The sequence below is a fragment of the Phaenicophaeus curvirostris genome, chromosome 5, assembly GCF_032191515.1.
Source record: "Phaenicophaeus curvirostris isolate KB17595 chromosome 5, BPBGC_Pcur_1.0, whole genome shotgun sequence".
NCBI classification, from domain to species: domain Eukaryota; kingdom Metazoa; phylum Chordata; class Aves; order Cuculiformes; family Cuculidae; genus Phaenicophaeus; species Phaenicophaeus curvirostris.
This window is the reverse complement of record NC_091396.1, coordinates 69489505-69512240: the sequence shown is the minus strand read 5'-3', so window position 1 is coordinate 69512240 and position 22736 is coordinate 69489505. Positions and strand designations below refer to the sequence as shown.

General features: G+C 49.3%; 1 protein-coding gene across 1 annotated transcript; it reads left to right on the top strand.

The window, feature by feature from the left end:
- Positions 1-512: 512 nt before the first annotated feature.
- STYX (serine/threonine/tyrosine interacting protein) lies at positions 513-22050 on the top strand. The gene is made up of 11 exons (XM_069856922.1): positions 513-739; positions 12094-12126; positions 12973-13026; positions 14577-14674; positions 16048-16108; positions 17435-17471; positions 17971-18010; positions 18098-18148; positions 18930-19002; positions 20066-20150; positions 21547-22050. Exons 1-11 carry the CDS (start codon positions 683-685, stop codon positions 21585-21587), a joined length of 630 nt encoding a protein of 209 aa, XP_069713023.1. The 5' UTR covers positions 513-682; the 3' UTR covers positions 21588-22050.
- Positions 22051-22736: the final 686 nt, after the last annotated feature.

Genomic DNA, 22736 nt, shown 5'->3' with positions numbered 1-22736 from the left:
CTCCGGTCCTGTCCTTGGTCACCAGACAGAAGAGCTCAGCACCTGCTCCTCCTCCTCCCCTTGTGAGGAAGCAGTAACGGCGATGAAGTCTCCCCTCAGTCTCCTCTCCTCTAGGCTGAACAGACCAAGTGACTTGAGCCGCTCCTCATACAGCTTCCCCTCCAAATCTTTCACCAGCCCTGTGGACTCTCCAGGAGCTTTAGATCCCTTTGATCCTGTGGGGCCACAAGCCCCGCCCCCTCCCTCTAAGCCCCGCCCCTTGTGTGACCACGCCCACACCAACTGGCTCTACGTAAGCCCCGCCCCCAGAGCGCGCGCTTTCTAAGCCCCGCCCCCTCCATCTAGACCACGCCCCTAGCCGACCCTAAGCCCCGCCCCTCCTTTAAGCCCCGCCCCTCTAAGCCCCGCCCCGTGCCGCGCGCGCGGAACCGGTTGGAGCGGAGCCCGGGCCGGAAGGGGGGGGCGGCGGGGGAGGAGGAGGAGGCGGGAGCGGAGGGAGCGGAGGGAGGCGGCGGCAGCCCCGGCGGAGGCAGCATGGCGGCCGGGCGCGAGCGGCCGAGCGCGCCTCCGCCTCCCCCTCCCCCCGCCGCCGCCGCCGCCGCTCCCGAGCCGGGGCCCGCGGGGCCGCAGCCCAAATAGCCGCCGCCCCGCCCGGCCCTGCCCGCCCGGAGAGAGCGCGGCCATGGAGCTCTCCAGGCCGGCCTTCCCCGCGCTGCCGCAGGCCAGAGAGGACTCCGAGGTGAGCGGCCGCGGGGCCTTCCCGCCTCCCGGGCCCTCCTCCCCGCCCGGGGCCCCCCCCGGTCCTCGGTGTCGGACCCGAAATGGGGCGGATCCCGGCCCTCCTCTTCTGCCCCTGCAACTCTTATGGGTGCGGGGGTTTCCCTTTCCCCCCCTTGCCTTCTCCACTCTCCTTTTCCCCCCTTCCCTTCTCCACTCTCCTTTTCCCCCCTTCCCTTCCCCTCCCCTCTTTTCTTTTCCCCCCTTTCCTTTTCCTCTTTCCTTTTCCCCACTTCTCCTTGCTTCCTTCCCCTCATTCCTTCCTCCCCTTCCCTTCCCCTCATTCCTTCCTCCCCTTCCCTTCCCCTCATTCCTTCCTCCCCTTCCCTTCCCCTCATTCCTTTTCCTCCCCTTCCCACCCCCTCTTTCCCCCTTCTCTCTTTCCCCCTGCTGTCTCTCTTCTCTTCCCTCTGCCCCCTGCTCACCACCCCCTTTCTCCCACGCTGCTCCCCTTCTTCTCCCTCTCTCCCTCCCCCCTCTCCCAGACCCCCTTCCCTCCCGTTTGGTGCCCCTGCCCCTTCCCTCCTTGCCTCTCCTCTTGCCCCAGTGGCTTCTCGTTGCCTTTATCCCTCTGATGGTGGCCCCAGCTGGTCCTAACGTCCCTTCCATGTCTCGTGGCCTGTGTGTTTGCCACATTTTGCTTTCCCTCTCCCTTTCCGTGGTCACCGGCCTTTCCTGTCCTCCATCTCCTCTCGCGGGGAGCCCCAAGGCTCCCGACCGCTTCTCCTTGCCTTTTGCCCTCTGATGGTGGCCCCAGATGAACCCGACGTCCCTTTGGTGTGTCGCAGGCTGCCCGTGAGCCCCCCTTTTGCTCTCCGCTGCCTGCTCCCTCTCCCTTTCCACGGTCACCAGCCCTGTCCCTCATTTGTTGCTGGCTGCTTGGTTTTGTACTCGCAGAAAGGCTGCGAGCTGCCAGCCTGTCCTCTCCCAGTCGCCGTCTGCTGACCCTTAGATACTCCAGGAACACTTTGGCACTCGAGGAGACGTTTTTATGGTGTTCCAGAGCCAAGACTTCTCTGCGAACTAAGGCAGACGGCGCTGTCTGCGAAGATTAAGCTGCGCCGTGTCGCGGAGAGTCGGTTGGGTCAGCGCGGTGTCTGGTTTCTGAACTTGGCTTCTCCCCGCTGACCCCGGGTGCCGGTGTGGGGTGTTTCCACCTGTCCTGTCCCGCTCTGATAGCGTCGGATACGCGCGACAAAATGGTGTGGGGTGTTTCCACGCGTCGCGTCCTGCTGACAGCGTCGGATACGTGGTACAAACGGTGTGCTGTGTTTCCACGTGTCGTGTTCTGCTTTGATAGCATCGGATATGTGGTGTGAAACAGTGTGGTGTGAGCTTCCATGCGTCGTGTCCTGCTTTGGTAGCGTTGGATACGTGGTGTGAAATGGCGCGGTGTCTTTCCACGTGTCACGTCCTGCTTTGATAGTGTTGGATACATGGTACAAAACGGTGTGGCGTGTTCCTATACCTTGCATCCCGCTTTGATAACGTTGAATATGTGGTACAAACGGTGTGGTGTCTTTCCACGTGTCACGTCTTGCTTTGGTAGCATTGGATATGATTGACCATGAGCCAGCAGGGGCCCAGGTAGCCAACAAGGCCAATGGCATCTTGGCTTGGATCAGAAACGGCGTCACCAGCAGGTCCAGGGAGGTTCTTCTCCCTCTGGACTCGGCACTGGTGAGACCGCTCCTCGAATCCTGTGTTCAGTTCTGGGCCCCTCACCACAAGAAGGATGTTGAGGCTCTGGAGCGAGTCCAGAGAAGAGCAACAAAGCTGGTGAAGGGGCTGGAGAACAGGCCTTATGAGGAGCGGCTGAGAGAGCTGGGGGTGTTTAGCCTGGAGAAGAGGAGGCTGAGGGGAGACCTCATTGCTCTCTACAACTACCTGAAAGGAGGTTGTGGAGAGGAGGGAGCTGGGCTCTTCTCCCAAGGGACAGGACGAGAGGGAATGGCCTCAAGCTCCGCCAGGGGAGGTTTAGGCTGGACATTAGGAAAAGATTTTTCACGGAAAGGGTCATTGGTCCCTGGCAGAGGCTGCCCAGGGAGGGGGTTGAGTCACCTTCTCTGGAGGGGTTTAAGGGACGGGTGGACGAGGTGCTGAGGGATGTGGTTTAGCGTTTGATAGGAATGGTTGGACTCAATGATCCGATGGTTCTCTTCCAACCTGGAAGATTGGAATCTATGATTCTATGGTATGTGGTGCAGAATGGTGTGGCATGGTTCCATACATCATGTCCTGCTTTGATAGTGTTGGATACATGGTGTGGTGTCTTTCCACGCGTCACGTCCTGCCTCGATAGCGATGGATGTGTGGTGTCTTTCCATATAGAATCATAGAATTATATGTCTCGTCCTGCTTTGATGGTGTTGGATACATGGTTTAAAACCATGTGGTGTGTTTCTGTGCCTCGCGTCCTGCTTTAATAACATTGGATGCGCGATACAAACGGTGTGGTGTGTTTCCATATGTCGTGTCTTGCTTTGATAGCGTTGTGTATGTGGTGTGAAATGGTGTGGCCGGTTTCCATACCTTGCATCTTGCTTTGATAACATTGGATATGTGGCACAAATGATGTGGTGTGTCTCCACGCATCGTGTCCTGTTCCGATAGCATCGGATATGTGGTGCAGAATGATGTGCTGCGTTTCCATACGTCGTATCCTGCTTTTATAGCATCGGATACGTGGTGCAAACGGTGTGATGTGTTTCCATACCTCACGTCCCACTTTGTTGGCCTTGGATACGTGGTGCAGAGTGTTACGGTGTTTGTGTGAGGAGCGGATGGTGTGTGAGCTCTCCAGAGGTGGTGGTTATTTCATGAACACCAGCGTGTGTTTCTGTTTAAATGGAGTTATCAATGAACATTCTAAGTTGCCTGAAGTTTGGAAGTTACTGTGTTTTTTTGGTTTTGTGGTCAAGACAAACCCCTCCACAGCATTAAGGTGTTATGAGCGATCTTGGTGGTTTTCAGAAAGTTGCAATTGGTTTCTGTCTGAATGCAAATCCTTTACCAGCTTAACGCTTTTAATTTGTGTATGTTTAAGTATCTTTTCTTTCTGGAGAATCCCATCGTGTCAGCAGGAGTTACTTCTGAAAACGGCTAAAGGAATTGGGGTGGGTGGCTCTTTGAACCTGTTCGTAGCTAGAATGGCTAAAAGGGAAAGTGCAGTTGGAATGGATTTAAAAACAGAGGTCACTGCCGGTCTAATGACTCTGCTGATGAAACTTGAAATAGAATCATAGAACGGTTTGGGTTGGAAGGGACTTTAAAGATCATCCAGTGGGACACCTCCCACTGGATCAGGGGCTCCAAGCCCCATCCAACCTGGCCTTGAACCCCTCCAGGGATGGGGCAGCCACCCCTGCTCTGGGCCAGGGCCTCCCCACCCTCAGTGTGAAGAATTCCTTCCTAATCTCCAACCTGAATCTTCCCTCTCCCAGTTTAAAGCCATTCCCCCTCGTCCTGTCGCTACATGCCCCTGTAAAACGTCTCTCCCCAGCTTTCCTGGAGCCCCTTCCAGTACTGGAAGCTGCTCTAAGGTCTCCCTGGAGCCTTCTCTTCTCCAGGCTGAACAACCCCATCTCTCTCAGCCCGGCCTCACAGCAGAGCTGCTCCAGCCCTCAGATCCTCTCTGTGGCCTCCTCTGGATCTGTTCCAACAGTTCCACCATCTTCTTCTGTTGGGGATTCCAGAACTGGACACAGGACTCCAAGTGGTGGTTTCATGAGAGGTATAGAGGGGCAGAATCCCTTCCCTCGCCCTGCTGGACATGTTTCTTGGGATGCAGTGCAGGACACGGTTGGTTTCTGGGCTGTGAGCGCACATTCCTGGCTCATGTTGAGTTTCTCATTGATCAGCACCTTGGGTCCTTCTCTGCTGGGCTACATACAATCACATCGTCCCCCAGTCTGTACTGAAACCATGGAATGATATAATACAGACTGGATTTTTGGTTGTTTTTTTTTTTTTCCAACACCATATTATCATAGAATCATTTGATTGGAAAAGACCTTTGAGATCCAGTCCAACCGCACCTGTCCACTACTAAACCACATACCTGAGCACCTCGTCAACTGGTCTTTTAAATCCCTCCAGGGATGGAGGCTCCACCACCTCCCCAGGCAGCCTCTGCCAGGGCTTCACCACTCTTCCAGTAAAGAAATCTTTCCTGATATCCAGTCTAAACCTCCCCTGAGACAACTTGAGGCCATTTCCTCTCATCCATCCCTTGTTACCTGGGAGAAGAGACCACCTCACCACAACCTCCTCTTAGGGAGCTGCAGAGAGCGATGAGCTCAAACGTTTGTGTCTGATTTGATCTAAATACATGACACTTGGGAGTGTTTGGGGGGCACAGAAAAGTTAAAGCCAGTGGGAGATGGTCAAAGTTCTCATGGAGCTCACTTACTAAGTGCAGCGTGGGAGGCTTCAGCCTTTGACCTGCGGCCAGATCCTTAAGAAGATGCTTTAAGAAAAGCAAACTAAGGAGAGCAAAATCATTCTGCTCACAAAATGTAGTTACTCATATAAAGCCGAGGAGCACCTCTTGTGTGTTGGTTGTGGTGAGGAGGCCCTTAAACGAGGGGTGCTCTCTGATATTGTTTCAGGAAGGTGGTTATGTATGGTTTGATGGTAGGTTTGATATCAAGATGTTTGGAGGGGGAGCGGAGGAGAAGGCAACTGGGAGAATGAGTCCCTGGTTTCCTTCCTGATGTGGGCTGCTCCGGAGTAAACGCAACTTTGTGGTGGTTTTAAGTCTAAATGCCACCTGCAGCTCCTTCTCCTGCCAATACCGTGTGACAGCTTTAATAATAATGCTAATACAGCCAATATATGACTGCACAGCTTTGCAGCCACTAGTGCTGCCGCAAGGGCAAGTCAGAGAGCAGGCAGGGCTGCAGGGGTGAGCGCTGGGATGGGTTCAGGCAGGCTGCAGAGATGTCCTCTGGATAAATAGGTCAGTTTTCTGGCCCGTAGGTGGCTTGCAAAGACCCTAATACATAGACAGTAGTAAAAATCACTGGCTTACTAGACTGCTGACCTTGGCTAATGGTACTTTTTGGAGCTTCTGACATGCGATGCTCATACGTGATCGTACGTGGCATGCACACTGCTTTTAAGCTTCGATTGATAACATCTTTTTCTAAAATTGGTGCATTTTCCATGTTGAGGTCTCACACTTCCTTAAATTTGAGAAGTGCTGGGTGTTTTTTTCCCCCCCAGGATAAGCACTTATGGCTAAGGACTTGTTAAAAGAGGGTTGGGTTAATGACTGTTAGAGCATGCTGGTGTGTTAATAGCAAGACATCATAGTTTGGAGGAGATGGTAAGGGAGGTCTGGAATAAATCAAGGAATTTGATGGAAATTATTTTCTCATTAAATTCCCATTGGAAGGGGGAAGATTTGGATGAGACATTAGAGAAATTCTTCACGCTGAGGGTGAGGAGGCCCTGGAACAGGTTGCCCAGAGCAGGGGTGGCTGCCCCATCCCTGGAGGGGTTCAAGGCCAGGTTGGATGGGGCTTGGAGCCCCTGATCCAGTGGGAGGTGTCCCTGCCCGTGGCAGGAGTGGGACTGGATGGGTTTTTAATCAAAATGAGGCTTGCGAAGAGGACCTGGACGGTCCTTGGCTGCCTTGATGTAGCCCGGCTGGCTAGGCTGTTTAAAAAAGAAAGGGCATGAAAAGGGACATGCTTGCACCATTATAAGCAATTCTGCTATCTGAATAGAGTTTTTCCTTTACCAGTAAAAGTTGTTTGTTAGGGTTCATTCTACAGAGTCTTTGTGAACAGTGAATTATCGAGACCTCTTGATGTAGCGGAATTGCCGTGGGGTGAATGCAGGAGAAATACTACGGGGAAAAACCTCATCTCGGCATCTGTGCAAGTCTGTTTAGAAATGAAAGAATGCAAAAAGTGTGACAGTCCTGCCCCTTGGCTACGTGCTTCGTGTGAACTGAAGGATTCTGCCTTTACTCTGTTATTGTGCTTTAGCAAAAGCCAGTGATGAAGAGCCTGTGTGCTAACTGGGATTTAACAAGCTTGGTGAGGTGTCTTTGGGAACAATGTCCATACTGGGACCAGTGCTGCTTAATATTCTCACAGATGATGCAGACAGCGAGATTGAGGGCACCCTCAGCAAGTTTACAGGAGACACCAAGCTGAGTAGGGCAGTTGTCATGCCAGAGGGACAGGACGTCATCCAGAGGGACCTGGAGAAGTGGACTGGTGTGAACCTCATGGGGTTCAACAAGGCCAAGTGCAAGGTCGTACGCCTGGGTCGTGGCGATCTGCAGTTTCAATACAGGCTGGAGGATGGTGTGATTGAGAGCAGCCCTGAGGAGAAGGACTTGGGGTGCTGGGGGGTGAGAAGCTCTACAGGAGGCAGCAATGTGCGCTCACAGCCCAGAAACCAACCGTGTCCTGGGCTGCATCCAGAGCAGCGTGGCCAGCAGGGAGGGAGGGGATCCTGCCCCTCTGGTGAGACCCCACCTGGAGTCCTGTGTCCAGTTCTGGAATCCCCAAGATAAGAAGGAGATGGAACTGTTGGAACGGATCCAGAGAGGATCTGAGGGCTGGAGCAGCTCTGCTGTGAGACCAGGCTGAGGGAGTTGGTGTTGTTCAGCCTGGAGAAGAGAAGGCTCCAGGGAGGCCTTAGAGCAGCTTCCAGCACTGAAAGGGGCTCCAGGAAAGCTGGGGAGGGTCTTTTTACAAGAGTGTGTGGCGACAGGATGAGGGGGAATGGCTTTAAATTGGGAGAGGGAAGATTTAGGTTGGAGATTAGGAAGAAATTCTTCAGCATGTGTGTGGTGAGGTGCTGGCCCAGAGCAGTGGTGGCTGCCCCATCCCTGGAGGTGCTGAAAGGGGCTCCAGGAAAGCTGTGGGGTGTGTGTGCGTGTGAGCTTTTTACAAGGATGTGTACTGATAGCATGAGGTGGAATGGCTTTAAATTGGAAGGGGTGAGATTTTAGTTTGGACATCAGGAATAAATTCTTCATGGTTAGGGTTGCCGGCTCATGTTGAGCTTTCTATCCACCAGGACCCCCAGGTGCTTCTCCGCAGGACTGCTCTCAATCTCTTCATCCCCCAGCCTGTGTCAGTACTGAGGGTTGCCCCGGTCCAGGTGCAGGACCTTGCTCTTGGTCTTGTTGAACCTCTTGAGGTTTTCACGAGCGCATTTCTCCAGCTTGTTCTGTGATTTTAGTTACCAAGAAGCTCTTTGCAGCGTAGCCAAGTTTTGCCTGTCCACTCATTTGTATCTCCAGTTCATTTCAGCTGGAGATTGGCTGTAGGTCGGGAAGGGAGGGCTTTGAATTGTGTTTTGTTCCCTTCGCTGTTGGTGGTTGCTTCATTGTGGGCCAGTAGTTGAAGTGTGAGGATAGTCCCTGGCATTTCGCTTCTGCAAACAGAAAATGCAGCAGATCAATATTGCAAATGCCCTCAACAGAGCAGCTGGGAGATCCCTAAAAATCATCCGGCAGCGACTCACACTCCGGTTTGAGAGGTGTCAGAGGTGAGTGGCTCCTCTTTGAACCTTTGGGATTGTTGTGTTCCTTCTCTTTACTTTTGTCTGGTGAGTTTTGGAGATTTGCTTCTTCCAGTGAGCTGCCACTTGCAAGGAGCGCCGTTATCTGCCCGGCGCTGGCATCAGCAGTCGTATTCTTAGTGAGTTCTTGTGTTTGATCTGGTTAAATGAGAAACCTGCAGTTATTATTTGTCTACTGGGAGCTTCAGACAGTGTGATGAATGAATTCTTCACGATGAGGGTGGTGAGACACTGGCCCAGGCTGCCCAGAGCAGGGGTGGCTGCCCCATCCCTGGAGGGGTTCAAGGCCAGGTTGGATGGAGCTTGGAGCCCCTGATCCCGTGGGAGGTGATCCAGGAGGGTGGGACTGGATGGGCTTTAAGGACCCTTCCAACCGAAACCATTCTGTGTTTCTATGATTCTATAAAATCCTTAAAATGAGAACCTCTGCTTGGGTTCAGTCTGCATTAAGGCTGCTTTACATAATTTTTCATAAAATTTGAATAATCCTGCATTGTTAGGTTTAAAAGCCTCGAGGGGCTGTCAGGCAATCACCGGAATCACTCTTTCAGTTGTTTTTGCACTTCTCTTGGATTGAATGTTTTTTTTCATGCATCATCTCTCAGTTATTTACTTTGCAAACTGGATCCCATTGGAAACCTCACCTCTTTGGCTTATTGGATAACACTGAAGACTGATTTCTGGAGGCAACACTGACTTCTTTTTCCTTGTTCGGAGCATCCGTGGCATCTGTTGTCTTCTGGGGTTTGATATTCCTGGCTGAATTCTTGCCTGCTTGTTTTGCACAGCTTACAGCTGTTGGGACTAACGTGATTTCCCACTTCTCAAGCATTTGATAGAGATACTTGTAACATATTGTGAAGTCCCTTTGACCAAAGTACTGATGAATTTGTGCTTTTCTGCTGCTCCAGATTCAGATTTCCAAGTTCTACAAGTATATCAATGGAGTATAAACCCACTTTAAGCACTTGTATACTCCTGGTGTACAGCTTCAGCTTTTTAGAGTTTATTGCTCACAGTTTTGGTTTTATACTTGGACAAAACTGGGCTTTACTTGCTTTTTGGTGAGTGAATTATGCTTCTGGATACGCAGTGAGACAAGAGGATTATGCTAAAACACTCTGAGGTCAGTCTTCAAAGGATGCAGTTCCGTAAATATCACCCTTTTGTCTCAGGATTTCTACTTTATGCTGCCAGAAGCTTTTATTATTACAGCTGGAACGCGCAGAAACAACTTAGCTACCTCTCTGTGTCTTTAGCAAAGGCTGTTTCAGTGCCTCTTATTTCCCTGTTTGCTCTCCCATTTGAGGTGGTATTCAAAGAATTGGGGTTGAGTGGCTTAATGTTTGTTTGCCATCCCAAATTCAATTCAAGTGGTTTCCAGCATAACTTTACTAAAATCCTTTCTAATTCCACTCCTAAAAGCTGGCAGGACCGCAAGGTGTAACTGTGGAAGCACAGTGGAATTTTCTAATGTGTCTTAGTAAGAAGAGCTGTAGAATCATGGAATGGCTTGGGTTAGAAGGGACCTTAAAGGTCATTTAATTCCAACCCCCCTCCATGGGCAGGGACACCTCCCACTGGATCAGGGGCTCCAAGCCCCATCCAACCTGGCCTTGAACCCCTCCAGGGATGGGGCAGCCACCCCTGCTCTGGGCAGCCTGGGCCAGGGCCTCCCCACCCTCAGCATGAAGAATTTCTTCCTAATATCTAACCTAAATTGTCACCTTTCCAATTTAAAGCCATTCCCCCTCATCCTGTCACTCCATGCCCGTGTAAGAGGGTTCATATGAAACGACGCTGCAGTTTCAGGGCCCAGTTTTGCCTCGGTGTAATCCTCACCTCGCTTCGGAGCTGGAATATTTAGACTTTAACTTTCTCATCATTTTGGGGAGATTGGAACATATCAAGAGCGGCATATGGCAAGGTTTTTTTCTTAGCCACTGGTGTGTGTGAGCGACCAGGGAAGTTATGTAAATAAATGCATGCAGGCTGCTTGGTTTGATGGGTTTGACTATTGCCTTTTTTGTTTTCCCTCCAGCTGGTAACTGATCTCAGATCCAACTCCTTCATGTGTGAGGGTCAAAAAATGAGTAAGAGCCTGTTAATAGCGGACAGTGGGAGTTGTAGAGAAGGAAAGACAGGAATAGTCTGCCAGAGCGATTTTTTATTCAGCTTTGGCAGCTCTGTGAAACGGAGCGAAGGATGAAAATGTTGATCCTGGCATTTGCTCTGGTCGGTTCTGACGGGTTGAGCTGGGTCGTAGTAAACAATTGGCTGGGAATAGGTGGTTCCCAAGCGCTGAACCATCATAGATTGTGGGTCTGGGCTTCTGTGGAAGGCTGCGATGTGCTGGCTATGAATAAACTGCCGAGGAGGGTCGTGTCTTTGCGGCTGAGCACTGGTGTATGTGTGTTATGAGGATCCTTCAGCTGTTACTGTCCAGGACAGAGAAGGGTGGAGGTTCACTTCAATGGTTTGTTGTGTTTCTGGAGACTATTGGTTTCTAGAGTTCTTAAAGCTGAATCCTGTATCATAGTATCAATGAATGGTTTGGGTTGGAAGGGACCTCCAAGCCCATCCAGTCCCACCCCTGCCATGGGCAGGGACACCTCCCACTGGATCAGGGGCTCCAAGCCCCATTCAGCCTGGCCTCGAACCCCTCCAGGGATGGGGCAGCCACCCCTGCTCTGGGCAACCTGGGCCTCACCGTGAAGAATTTCTTCTTAATGTCTCATCTAAATCTCCCCCTTTCCAATTTAAAGCCATTCCCCCTCATCCTATCACTCCATGCCCTGTAAAAAGTCCCTCCCCAGCTTTCCTGTAGAGTATTCAGTCTGAACTTCGTTAGCCTGTATTCGGAGAGACAGCGTGGATTTTAAGGGAGTTACCTGCTGTGCTTGTTAGCTTCTAACTGTTTTTTTCAGTGGCTGTAGGAAGACAGTAGACAAAGGAATCTTTCTGCTTCTGTGGCTGGTTGAGAACGTTCTAAAGCTACTTTCTTTTTTTGTTTTTCTCCTTCCTCACTCCTCTGCAGGGAGGTTTCTAAGCAGAAAGCTGAGGTGTGGCTGTGCAGCGCATGGGCTATTCTGCATAAGCTTCATCGGGCACAGTCTTTGCTGTTTAGCCTGGAGAAGAGGAGATTGAGGAGAGACCTTATCGCTCTCTACAACTACCTGAGAGCGGGTTGTAGAGAGGTGGGTGTTGGTCTCTTCTCCCAAGCAATAGGTGATAGGACAAGAGGAATGGCCATCGGGGAGGTTTAGATTGGACATTAGGAAAAATTTCTTCACCGAAAGGGTTCTCAGGTGCTGCCAGAGGCTACGCAGGGAGGTGATTGAGTCACCGTCCTTGGAGGTGTTTAAGATGGGTAGATGAAGTGCTCAGGGATATGATTTAGTTGTGGACAGGTACGGTTGGACTTGATCTCAAAGGTCTTTTCTCACCCAATGATTCTGTGGTTGCTGTGGAGTGTGTGAGATTCCTTCATAGCAGCTTTCGAAGTAGCATTCCTTGCACTTGAGGGTTACTGGTGTCCATGAGAGTGAGGCAGCATCATGCCTGTTCTACCAGCTACCTGCTATACGATCTGCAGGGAATAGATTTGGCTTCTTTTACATAAAGTCCACTTACAGATCTCTGCCTGAGTATGTTTTTCCCTTTGTATGTTTGATAGGAATGGTTGGACTCGATGATCTGGTGGGTCTCTTCCAACCCGGTTATTCTATGATTCTATGATTCTAATTATGTTTTTATTTTATTTTTAAGGATTGGACCTATCCGATGAGGAGAGAGATGCAGGTATGACATGCTTCCATTTACCATTTGAGTCAAAACCCACCCTGTGTTCAGTAAGAAAAAGAAAGTTCCCTTCAAAAGAGCTGGTATCAAACCCAGCCTTTAGGGGCAGAGCATCAGGCAGCAGCACGGGAACAACGTGTGAGGGTTACCTGCTTGGAGTGCAGGAGCGTTGGGGTCTTTGTTGTGCAAGTCCTACTCTAAAAAAAAAAAAGCAACTTTGTCCTTTTCATCAGAATCCCCAAAATACTACGTTTTTGTCTTTTAGGAGATAATTGCTGAAAACATAATGGAGCTTTGCTTTTTAACTTCAGTTTTGTTGGAAATAAATGTTCTCAAATAGGATGAACTACTGAAGTTTTGCTGCTGTGGCGTCAGCACGGTCTTTGCAGAAGAGAAGAGCTACAGACTTTCATGTCTCTTGTTGGGGAGGGAAATGGTTAAAAATTGTTATTTCCCTACCATTAGGACAAAACTAGAAGATTTGCTGTGCCTGAATCTTACTCCACAAGAGCAATTTGGTATTAATTACCAGACATGATTACATACCGAGTTAAGAGTTCCCTTCATTTGGTCTGGGGCTGGGTAAGGTGTAGTAACCAAGCTGGAACTTAGGCCAAATAAAGGATTGGGTTCCTGTTCCTAAACAAGATCTCCTGCACAAAGATCACATTTCTTTTATTTTGCCAAACCAATTCCCCTCTCCCTCATCCTGCTATAAAGACACTTAATAACATGTCTCTCTAGGAGGTAGTTTACGTGTTTCCGTGGCCGTAGCTGGAATTGAGTGCAGTGTGTTCCTTCAAATAGTTGTGAGTTGGTATTAAATGTCTGTTTTTCTGCCCTTAGGAAATTTTACCTGGGTTATTTTTAGGCCCGTATTCTTCAGCTATGAAAAGCAAGGTATGGTATGCAGAACAGTGTCTCGTGGGGAAGCTTTTCTGTCATTCTTTAATGTGTCCATGCATTGGAGTGTTACCTGTAGAGGTGTAAATTGGGTAGAATTACTCCCCTTGTGAGAGCAAGTCAGAACTACCACATTGGGCCCCTTCTAGGGCAGTTAATATTTACAAGGCCGGGTTTTCCTGAACAGTCTTGTGAGTTGGAAGAGTTAAATCAGGAGAAAAAGAGCCCAAACTCAATTTTTTCCTGGGTGTTGTTCATACACGTGCTCTCACAGTTCAGCTTTGCCTGCTCCTTGAAAACCAGAGCGGAATGCACTTTTGAGGTCACCAGAGCACTAATTGCAGGGAGGTTTTTGTATTAAAAATTGACTCATAGAATCATGGAATGGTTTAGGTTGGAAGGGACCTTGAAGCCCAGTTCTACACCTTGCCGTGGGCAGGGACACCTCCCACTGGATCAGGGGCTCCAAGCCCCATCCAGCCTGGCCTGGAACCCCTCCAGGGATGGGGCAGCCACCCCTGCTCTGGGCAACCCGGGCCAGTGTCTCACCACCCTCAGTGTGAAGAATTTCTCCCTAATCTCCAATCTAAATCTCCCCGCTTCCAATCTACAGCCATTCCCTCTCATCCTGTCCCTCGTAAAAAGCCCCTCCCCAGCTTTCCTGGAGCCCCTTTCAGCACTGGAAGCTGCTCTATTGTCTCCCTGGAGCCTTCTCCAGGCTGAACAACCCCAACTCTCTCAGCCTGTCCTCATAGCAGAGCTGCTCCAGCCCTCACATCATCTCCGTGGCCTCCTCTGGACTCGTTCCAACAGTTCCGTACCCTCTTCTGTTGCGGATTCCAGAACTGGACACAGGACTGTAAAATGTTGGAGACTTGCACGTTGCTGATCAGGCACTGTGTTCTCTTTGCTCAAGCAATTGGAGCTGGGAACTCACACCCATGTTGGTAAAATAATATAAATTGCATCCAGAAGGAGACACATTTCCCAGGGAGGTGGTGGAGGCCTCATCCCTGGAAACATTCAAGACCGGGCTGGACGGGGCTCTGAGCAACCTGGTGGAGTTGAAGACATCCCTGTGCCTGCAGTGGGGTTGAATGGATGGCTTTTAAATGTCCCTTCCAACTCAAAGCACTCTGTGATTCTATAAAGTCAAGCACTGCTACGACAAAGCTTTTCTCATCATTTAAATACCATCTTGCTTTCAGTGCCCTGGTTCCAGCAAGGATCCAATGCCAGCTGGAAATCCCTACTCGCAATTTTAGGAAGAGCGAAGGGTGGGCAAACAAGTTAATTGAAAGCCTTTATGTCTATGCCTTTTATTACTGCTAGGAATGCTTTATCTTGCAGCTCCTCATGGTTGTGTTTTGTCCCTTTGAAAAAAAACTTTTCACACTATACTTAGTGCATTAGAAAGCTCGTTCTGATTTTCCTTGAGGACATGATATAGCCCTGTTGTGTGTTTCAAGTTTTTTGTTACTGTGCAATAGATGGGTTCGGTAATTTAAAAAAAAAAAACCAACCTGTTTTTTTCTCTTTTTCCACAGCTACCTATACTTCAGAAACATGGAATAACCCATGTGATATGCATACGGCAAAACATCGAAGCAAATTTTATTAAACCAAACTTCCCACAGTTATTTAGGTGAGAAATGACGAGAACGTGCTGAACTGCAAGCACTGAAAAGACTTTTAAACACCTTATTCTATATTAACAAGATTTTGGGTTTGTGTGGTGTTCTTCCCTATATTTTCCCGTTGTCAAAAGCGTTTGAAAAATGTGCTAAGGTGTAGGAGGGCTCTTGAATCCAAACCATGAAGCTTATTCACCCGTTCGACTCTAGACACAGCACCACATAGGAGAGGTGTCTGTTGGTTTATAGTGGCTGCCTTCAGTTCTACAGTGCTTGGTCCTGAGTACTGTTTGTCCTGCTAATAAAACATCTGAGGTAACGTAATCGGAGCGTGTGTCCCTCTCCAAAAGTCGTGTAGAGCCCCAGTGAAGAAGCCTGGCCCACGTTTACAGCCCGAATGGGAGGATGCAAGCATGTAGTACGCTGCTTTCAGCCCGAGCTGAGTCACCTGTAGCCCAGTGCTTGCGAATCCCTTCCATTCCCAGAGGGGATTTTGCACCTGGGACACGGCGGCTCTGGATGGCCGTGCGGACCAGGGAGCAAGAGACTGGAGAGCGGCCCAGCAGAAAGGGGTCTGGGGGTTCTGGGGGAAGGAGAGTTGAGCACGAGCCGGCAGCGCGTCCTGGCAGCCAAGAGGTGACCTGGGGTGCATCCGGACTGTCCCGCTCTGCTCCACACCTCGAGCGCTGGGGGCAGTTTGGGGCACCACGGGATAAGGGTGTCCAGAGGAGGCCATGATGTTGGTGTGGGTTTAAAGGGGAAGAAGGGTTATGAGGAGCTGCTGAAGTCACTTGGTCTGTTCAACCTGGAGAAGAGGAGGCTGAGGGGAGACCTCATCGCAGTTACAGATTCCTCACAAGGGGAGGAGGAGGAGCAGGCGCTGAGCTCTTCTCTCTGGTGACCAAGGACAGGACCCGAGGGAATGGCAGGAAGATGTGCTGGGGAGGGTTAGGTTGGACATTAGGAGAAGATTCTTCACTCAGAAGGTGGTGGAGCTCTGGAACAGCTCCCCAGGGAAGCTGTCATGGCACCAAGCCTGACAATATTCCAGAAGTGTTGGGGCAACACCCTCAGACACCCAGTGTGAATGTTGGGGGTGTCCTGTGCAGGGACAGGAGCTGGACTCTCATCCTTGTGGGTCCCTTCCAACTTGGGTCCCTCTGTGATTTTGTCAGGGGATGCTGGAGAATTTTCCTCACTCTCTTCCTTGTTAAGACCGCCCCAGAGGCTGCTTCTTTGTTGGGCTTGGGGAGTAAAGCCAGGAAAGCAGGGCTGGCTTCTGTCTGCAGGTTTGAATGTTGTAGTGGGGTTGTGAATCAGCTGTGCCTTACAGGTGACAGCCGCTCGGTCTTACCTGTGCCCATAGCCGCTGTTTTTGTTGTAGGTATCTGGTCTTGGATATCGCCGATAATCCGGTTGAGAACATAATACGATTTTTCCCTATGGTGAGTATTTGTGTGGTTATGTGAAGAACGTGTGTTAATGGGACTGGATTGGGAACAGAGTTGCCCAGTAAGGCTTTTCTGACCTAAGAGATACTGGTTTTCAGCCCACTGGGTGGTGGGAAGGGCTGTGAACTCTGGTTATTGCTGCTACAGTAAACATAATTAACTCCTTTTTACAAGCTCAGAAACTGAGGCTGAGTTGGAAGAGCTCTGTCTTGCTATGGTCTCAGCTGTCCCAGCCTTGGCCCCTTCACTATGAGAAAGACATTGAGGGGCTGGAGTGTGTCCAGAGGAAGGAACAGAGCTGGGGAAGGAGCTGGAGAACAAGGGTTATGGGAGCAGCTGAGGGACCTGGAGCTGCTTAGTCTGGAGAAAAGCAGCCTGAGGAGGAACCTTATCACTGTCTACAACTGCCTGAAAGGAGGTTGTGTTGAGGCAGGTGTTGGTCTCTTCTCCCAAGTGACAGGTGGTAGGACGAGGAGATGGCCTCAAGCTGCATCAGGGCAGGTTCAGATTGGACATCAGGAAACACTTCTTCACAGAAAGGCTTCTCAGGCCCTGGCAGAGGCTGCCCAGGGAGGTGGTGATGCCCCATCCCTGGAGAGGTTTAAACGATGGGCAGATGAGGTGCTTAGGGATATAATTTAGTAGTGGACACGTACGGTTGGACTTGATCTCAAAGGTCTTTTCCAACGCAGCAATTCTATGATTCTAACCTGGCAGTTTTCCACAGACTTCATTCACTCCATCACATCTTGCCTTAGCGACTGGTTAGACCCACTGTTGTAACCAAAAACGTGATTGGAGACTGTCTAAGAAGAGACCGTGGAGTCTGGGCTGCATCGCTGTCCAAGTCTGTTGGGTTTTATTTGTTGTTTTGGGTTTTTTTTGTCCCTCGGCTATTAAGCAAAGATGTTTGGAAGTTATTTCTCATTTTAGGGGCATAACATGTGACATAATGAGGTGCTGAGGGACATGGTTTAGTGTTTGATAGGAATGGTTGGACTCGATGATCCGGTGGGTCTCTTCCAACCTGGTGATTCTATGATTCTATGATAATGATTGCAAAAGGCATGCACCTACTGGATTTTCATGCGTTTTTGTTCCTAGTTTTTCACTAACAGTTTTAAGGGTGGTTAAAAATACAGAAGAAATGTAAATACCCATTTATTTATGGATGTGATGTGTCACTCTGTATAAACGGAGCGTATTATTGTCACTGTGTTTAAAAAGCGATGCAAAAACTCAGCCAAGTTCAAACGCAAGTGGCAGTAACATCTGCAATGATTGGAAACTCTGAGCCTTGTCATTTTTTTCCCTTTTCAGACTAAAGAATTTATAGATGGAAGTTTACAAAGTGGAGGTAAAATCATATTCACTTTTTTCCTTTATTTACTAATATACTGTTGTTAAAGCTTTAAAACTAACTTGGTGGTATGTGTTAGACTTGTAAGTGTGAGGTTTCCTTAAATTTGGCTTTTTATTGTGCATGACTTGAATTATATCATATAAATTCAGAGCAAAGCGTTCTTTCCTTCTGCTTCCGATGGGAAAACAAACCTCTCTGTATATCTGGGGTGACCTTCACTTTAAGCACAACTGTGTTCTGTGCATGAGGGTATTTTTTGTCCCCCATCTGATGAAGGATCTTAAATCTGTGTTGTGGTCCTGGAATGCGTATTATGCTGCTCAAAGTCCTCAGCGGAGGAGGAACGCATCCTTCTGGAGCCCCGGGGCAGTCATGGACAGTGTAGTCAGAAGACTCATGGGTTATTCTGAGAATGGACCTTGCTACTGTGTAGTTCTCTATCGCAAAGGAAAACTACATTTCAAGTAATTTTCTTTTGTTTTGCCCTTCTCAGGAAAAGTCCTTGTCCATGGAAATGCAGGGATCTCTAGAAGGTAGGAAACTGTCTATCCCGCTTATTAATTTTTCTTTAACCAATGAAGATATATTTTGCTGAGGTTTTTTTTTTATTTCTTTTTCAGTGCTGCCTTAGTTATTGCGTACATAATGGAGACATTTGGGTTGAAGTACAGGTAGGAAGAGAGTGTGATCATGTAGATAACCCGTTCCACCCCTGCCCTGGGCAGGGACACCTCCCACTGGATCAGGGGCTCCAAGCCCCATCCAACCTGGCCTTGAACCCCTCCAGTGATGGGGCAGCCACAGCTTCCCTGGGCAGCCTGGGCCAGGGCCTCCCCACCCTCAGTGTGAAGAATTTCCTCCTAATGTCTAATCTAAATCTTCCCCCTTCCAATTTAAAGTAATTTCCTCTCGTTCTATCACAATGTGCCCATGTAAAAAGCCCCTCCCCAGCTTTCCTGGAGCCCCTTTCCATACTGAGAGTCTGCTCGAAGGTCTCCTTGGAGCCTTCTCTTCTCCTGGCTGAACAACCCCAGCTCTCAGCCTGTCCTCGTAGCTCATAATTTTGGAGGGAACGTGACCAGTTGTGTATTGAGGTGGGAGCCAGTTGTTACCTGCTGAGACCGAGTGAGGACTTTACAGATTATCCCATGTCACTTGTCTGCAGGTTTATTTACCTCCCTGCTTTTAGGAAGGAGCAGGTGGAAGCTGCTCATGGTCATGGGAGGCTGTTGTGAGCAGCGTGTTGGGAAGGGGCTGGCAGGCTGCGACGGGCTGTGGGCAAATAGTGCTTTACAGCCACAGCTTCCTATACTGCCCAAACAATTCTGGTTACACAGACCAGCTCTGAGGAGCTTTTAGAGGCTTCATGCTTCCGAAGAACCTCCTGAAACCACTGAGGGTTTTGTCACAGTCTGCTTTCTACTGAAGTATTTTCTCTCTCCTTTTGTTAAGGGATGCGTTTACTTACGTTCAAGAAAGAAGATTCTGTATTAATCCTAATGCTGGATTTGTCCATCAACTTCAGGTGACTTCTTTTTCTTTGTTCTGGTCATCACTCCAAAGCAATTTGATAAACCCTCTTCTTGCAAAACTGCAGTTTCTGCTTGGGCTTAACATCTACTGGATACGCGTGCTTCAAATGTCTGAAGCCGTCCTAGAGCTTGGGAGGAAGATGAGCGGGTCCCCTAGTTCACGAGACTTAAGCTTTAGACAGAGCAAATCCAGGAATGGAGGAGAGAGGAAAAACGCCATTCCACACAGTGATATCGTGAAGGTGCTTTACTGTATTCCAGGACCTTATATTGAGTACCCAGGACCTGTATTGTGTTCCAGGATCATACAATCATAGAATAGTTTGGGTTGGAAGGGACCTTAAAGATCATTTAATTCCAACCCCCCTGCCCTGGGCAGGGACACCTCCCACTGGATCAGGGGCTCCAAGCCCCATCCAGCCTGGCCTTGAACCCCTCCAGGGATGGAGCAGCCACCGCTTCCCTGGGAAACCTGGGCCAGGGCCTCCTCACTCTCTTGCAAAGAATTTTTTCCTAATGTCTAATCTAAATCTCCCCCCTTCCAATTTAAAGCCATTCCCCCTTGTTCCATCACTCCAGACCCTTGGAAAAAGCCCCTCCCCAGCTTTCCTGGAGCCCCTTTCAGCACTGGAAGCTGCTCTAAGGTCTCCCTGGAGCCTTCTCTTCTCCAGGCTGAGCAACCCCAACTCTCTCAGCCTGTCCTCACAGCAGAGCTGCTCCAGCCCTTGGATCATCTCCGTGGCCTCCTCTAGACCCATTCCAACTGTTCCATATACTTACGTTGGGGATTTGAGAACTGGACACAGTGGGGTCCAGTAAGTCTCCAGGTGAGGTCTTAGAGCTATTTCTTGTCCCCCTTTAGGTTGTCTTTTTGCTCTGTCTTCCTGACAGGTTTTGTCATTCACGTTAAAGCAACAAGCAGCTCTTCCTCCTAAATCCCTGCCTGGCTCTAAGATCCTCTCTTTCCTGCCCTGGTGAACTCTTGAGCTAGTCTGTCTCATCCTCGCAAAGCATTACGCCAAATTAATAGCAATATGTGCTGTTCAACTCTTTCAGGAATATGAAGCCATCTATCTAGCAAAATTAACCATCCAGATGATGTCGCCGCTGCAGTTGGAGAGATCCCTTGCCGTTCCACCAGGTCAGAAGCTTCTCTTGTTGCGTGCGATGCCGTCTGTCTTGCTGGCCGTGGGGAGGTGTGACCTGAGGGACCCTCCAGCAGGAAATCTCTGATTTTGGGAGGGAGGGAGGCAGCAGTTGGTGTCCAAACTGCGTTCAGCCTTCAGCACTTCATCTCCATTCTCCTGTGGTGTTGCCTTCTGGACAAGGGTCTTGCCTCTCCTTGTCCTTCCAACACCCCACGTTCCCTGGAGGAGTTGGGAGTTGATGGGTTGAAGGCAGCCAGTGTTCAGGGCATCCTTAGAATTAAGGGAGTTGCTCCGAAAAGAGTTTTTCATAGAATCATAGAATCACCAGGTTGGAAAAGACCCACTGGATCATAGAGTCCAACCATTCCTATCAATCACGGTGCCTTTAAACAGAGAACAAGGGATAATACCATGTAAAAATATTACCTAATTCACGGAGATGCGCCAGCAGCAACGTGTCACAGGTTAGCTCTGGCCTGGCTAATTTTGGCAGCTAAAACTGAGCAGTTGAGCTTCCAGTTGCCTTCCTCCCCCAGGGAAAGGGCAAGGAGAGGAGAAGACTCGTGGGTTGGAAACTTCAATTACAGCTTTAATTAAATAATAGTGAAATAATAAGAAAACGGTAAAATAGATATATGGAAATCATGCCCCCACCCCAGCTGTCGATGACCGTGCGTCACCACAAATGCTGCAGAGCAGACACGAGGGGAAGGATCCGAGGTCAGGAGGGAGCTGGGCTCAGGAACTGGATTCTGGAATGCACGGACGCAGATCAGGTCCTCACTGGATGTTGGTCATTGAAGAACAGAGACCCTTGTGATCTCTGTTTTGTGCTGAGGGTGCGGTCTAGGGGCTGGAACCCTCCAGTCAGCTGGGGTCCTGTCTCCTGTCCCCTCTTCCCTTCAGCTGTGACCCTTTTCCTCCCCTTTCCCTTACGGCTCCACCAGCCCCAGGGTGGCCTCGGTTTCCGTGGAATGAGTACAGGCAGCAGCCTCTCTGCATCCCGGTGCCCCAGGTGACCCCTTCCAGCCAGAAACCCCGTCTGAAAAGCAGGCAGTTAACTTCCAGACAATGAAGTTACTCAGACAAGACTGAGCTGAAGTTAGAAACTGATTCTGCTTTAGCTCAAACCACAACATAATCCCAGCTGAAGGCTAAAAAAGGAGGTTTGGGGAGATAAAGGGAGTGGAGATGATGGTGAAAGTTTCCTTCTAGGAAACTTCTCTTCCATGTGGAGAAACGGCAAGAGAAGTGCTGCCAGCAGCTGGGTGTCCCCAGAGCGAGCGTCTTCGAAGGGCAGAGTCCTTGCGAGAAGGCAACAACAGCTGCCCCGTGGTCCCGTGCAGCCGATGTTTTCAGATGTATCCTCCCTCCTCTTTGCTTTTGCAGGAAGTTTAAAGCGAGTGCGTGAAGAGGATGAAGAACTTTGAACGGCGCACGTGGCAGCCCCGCGAACAGGGGTATCTGAGGACAGCACTGTTTGTATTGCGAATTCCTGCTGGGAAAGGTGAAGAAAACTAAGGAAAAGGTATCAATAACGCAAAGTGAGGAACACACCCATAGCTTCTTTTCAATTACATGTTGCTTTCAGATGTAAATCTGCCTCTGCAACACACTAAGCATCATTTTTAAGATGTTGGACTTCTTGAATGAATAGATAGCACTGATTGTTTTACTCGTTTTTTACACTTTACAGTTTTATTCTAAACCAAGATTTTTGGACTTGCAAAGAGGTATTATTGCAGCAATGCACTTTTCATACTTGAAATTTCTTTATTTGTATGATATAAAGTTATTACTTTAAAGAAAATGCAAGCTGGGGGGGGATTTGTTTATAAAGTTATTTGTGTAATTTATAACAAGAGACTTTAGTAAAGAAAAAGTTTGCTAAGATTCACCTTGTTCTCAGTCTATATTTTGGTCGCGCTTGTGGGATTTTGGTTTAGGAGCCGTGCTGGGCAGCTGAGCTACAGCACTGACTGAATCATGGAATTGGTTGGGTTGGAAGGGACCTTAAAGCCCATGTAATTCCCACTCCTCCAGGGCAGGGACACCTCCTGCTGGATCATGTCAGTGTTAGCTCTTTACCTCATTATAAAACCTTAATTGTAAACCGAATTATTTGGAGCCTGACATGGAGACCAAATGAAGAGAAAACACTGCTCTAAAAATCTCAATTTGTTTTATGCAAGTTAATCTTTGAGCACTGATTAATTACTTAATTAAATAGTCATGCTAAATTAATACAGAGGGCAGCTACTGATTTTACACATGTTAAGACCCAATTCTTCTAGCTAGCGTTAAAATGTTGCTTGTTAAATTACTTATAGGTTGATTCTAACAAGCTGAACCAGCCTCTGTCATCCAAGCAGGTGTTCAGCCTGGAGAAAAGGAGGGTGAGGGGAGACCTCATCACTGCCTCCAACTGCCTAGAAGGAGGTTCTGGGGAGGTGGGTGCTGGTCTCTTCTCCCAGGTAACAAGAGATGAGAGGAAATGGCCTCAAGCTGCATCGGGGCCGGTTCACATTGGACATCAGGGAAATTTTCTTCGCTGAAACGGTTCTTGGGCCCTGGCAGAG

What these genes read in the sequence shown, in the direction of transcription:
- STYX (XM_069856922.1), top strand. Translation starts at nt 683, where the DNA reads ATGGAGCTCTCCAGGCCGGCCTTCCCCGCGCTGCCGCAGGCCAGAGAG. An exon ending in CGATGAGGAGAGAGATGCAG is followed by an intron (nt 12,127 to 12,972) that starts GTATGACATGCT and finishes TTCTGCCCTTAG; the next exon opens with GAAATTTTACCTGGGTTATT. An exon ending in ACATTTGGGTTGAAGTACAG is followed by an intron (nt 18,149 to 18,929) that starts GTAGGAAGAGAG and finishes CCTTTTGTTAAG; the next exon opens with GGATGCGTTTACTTACGTTC.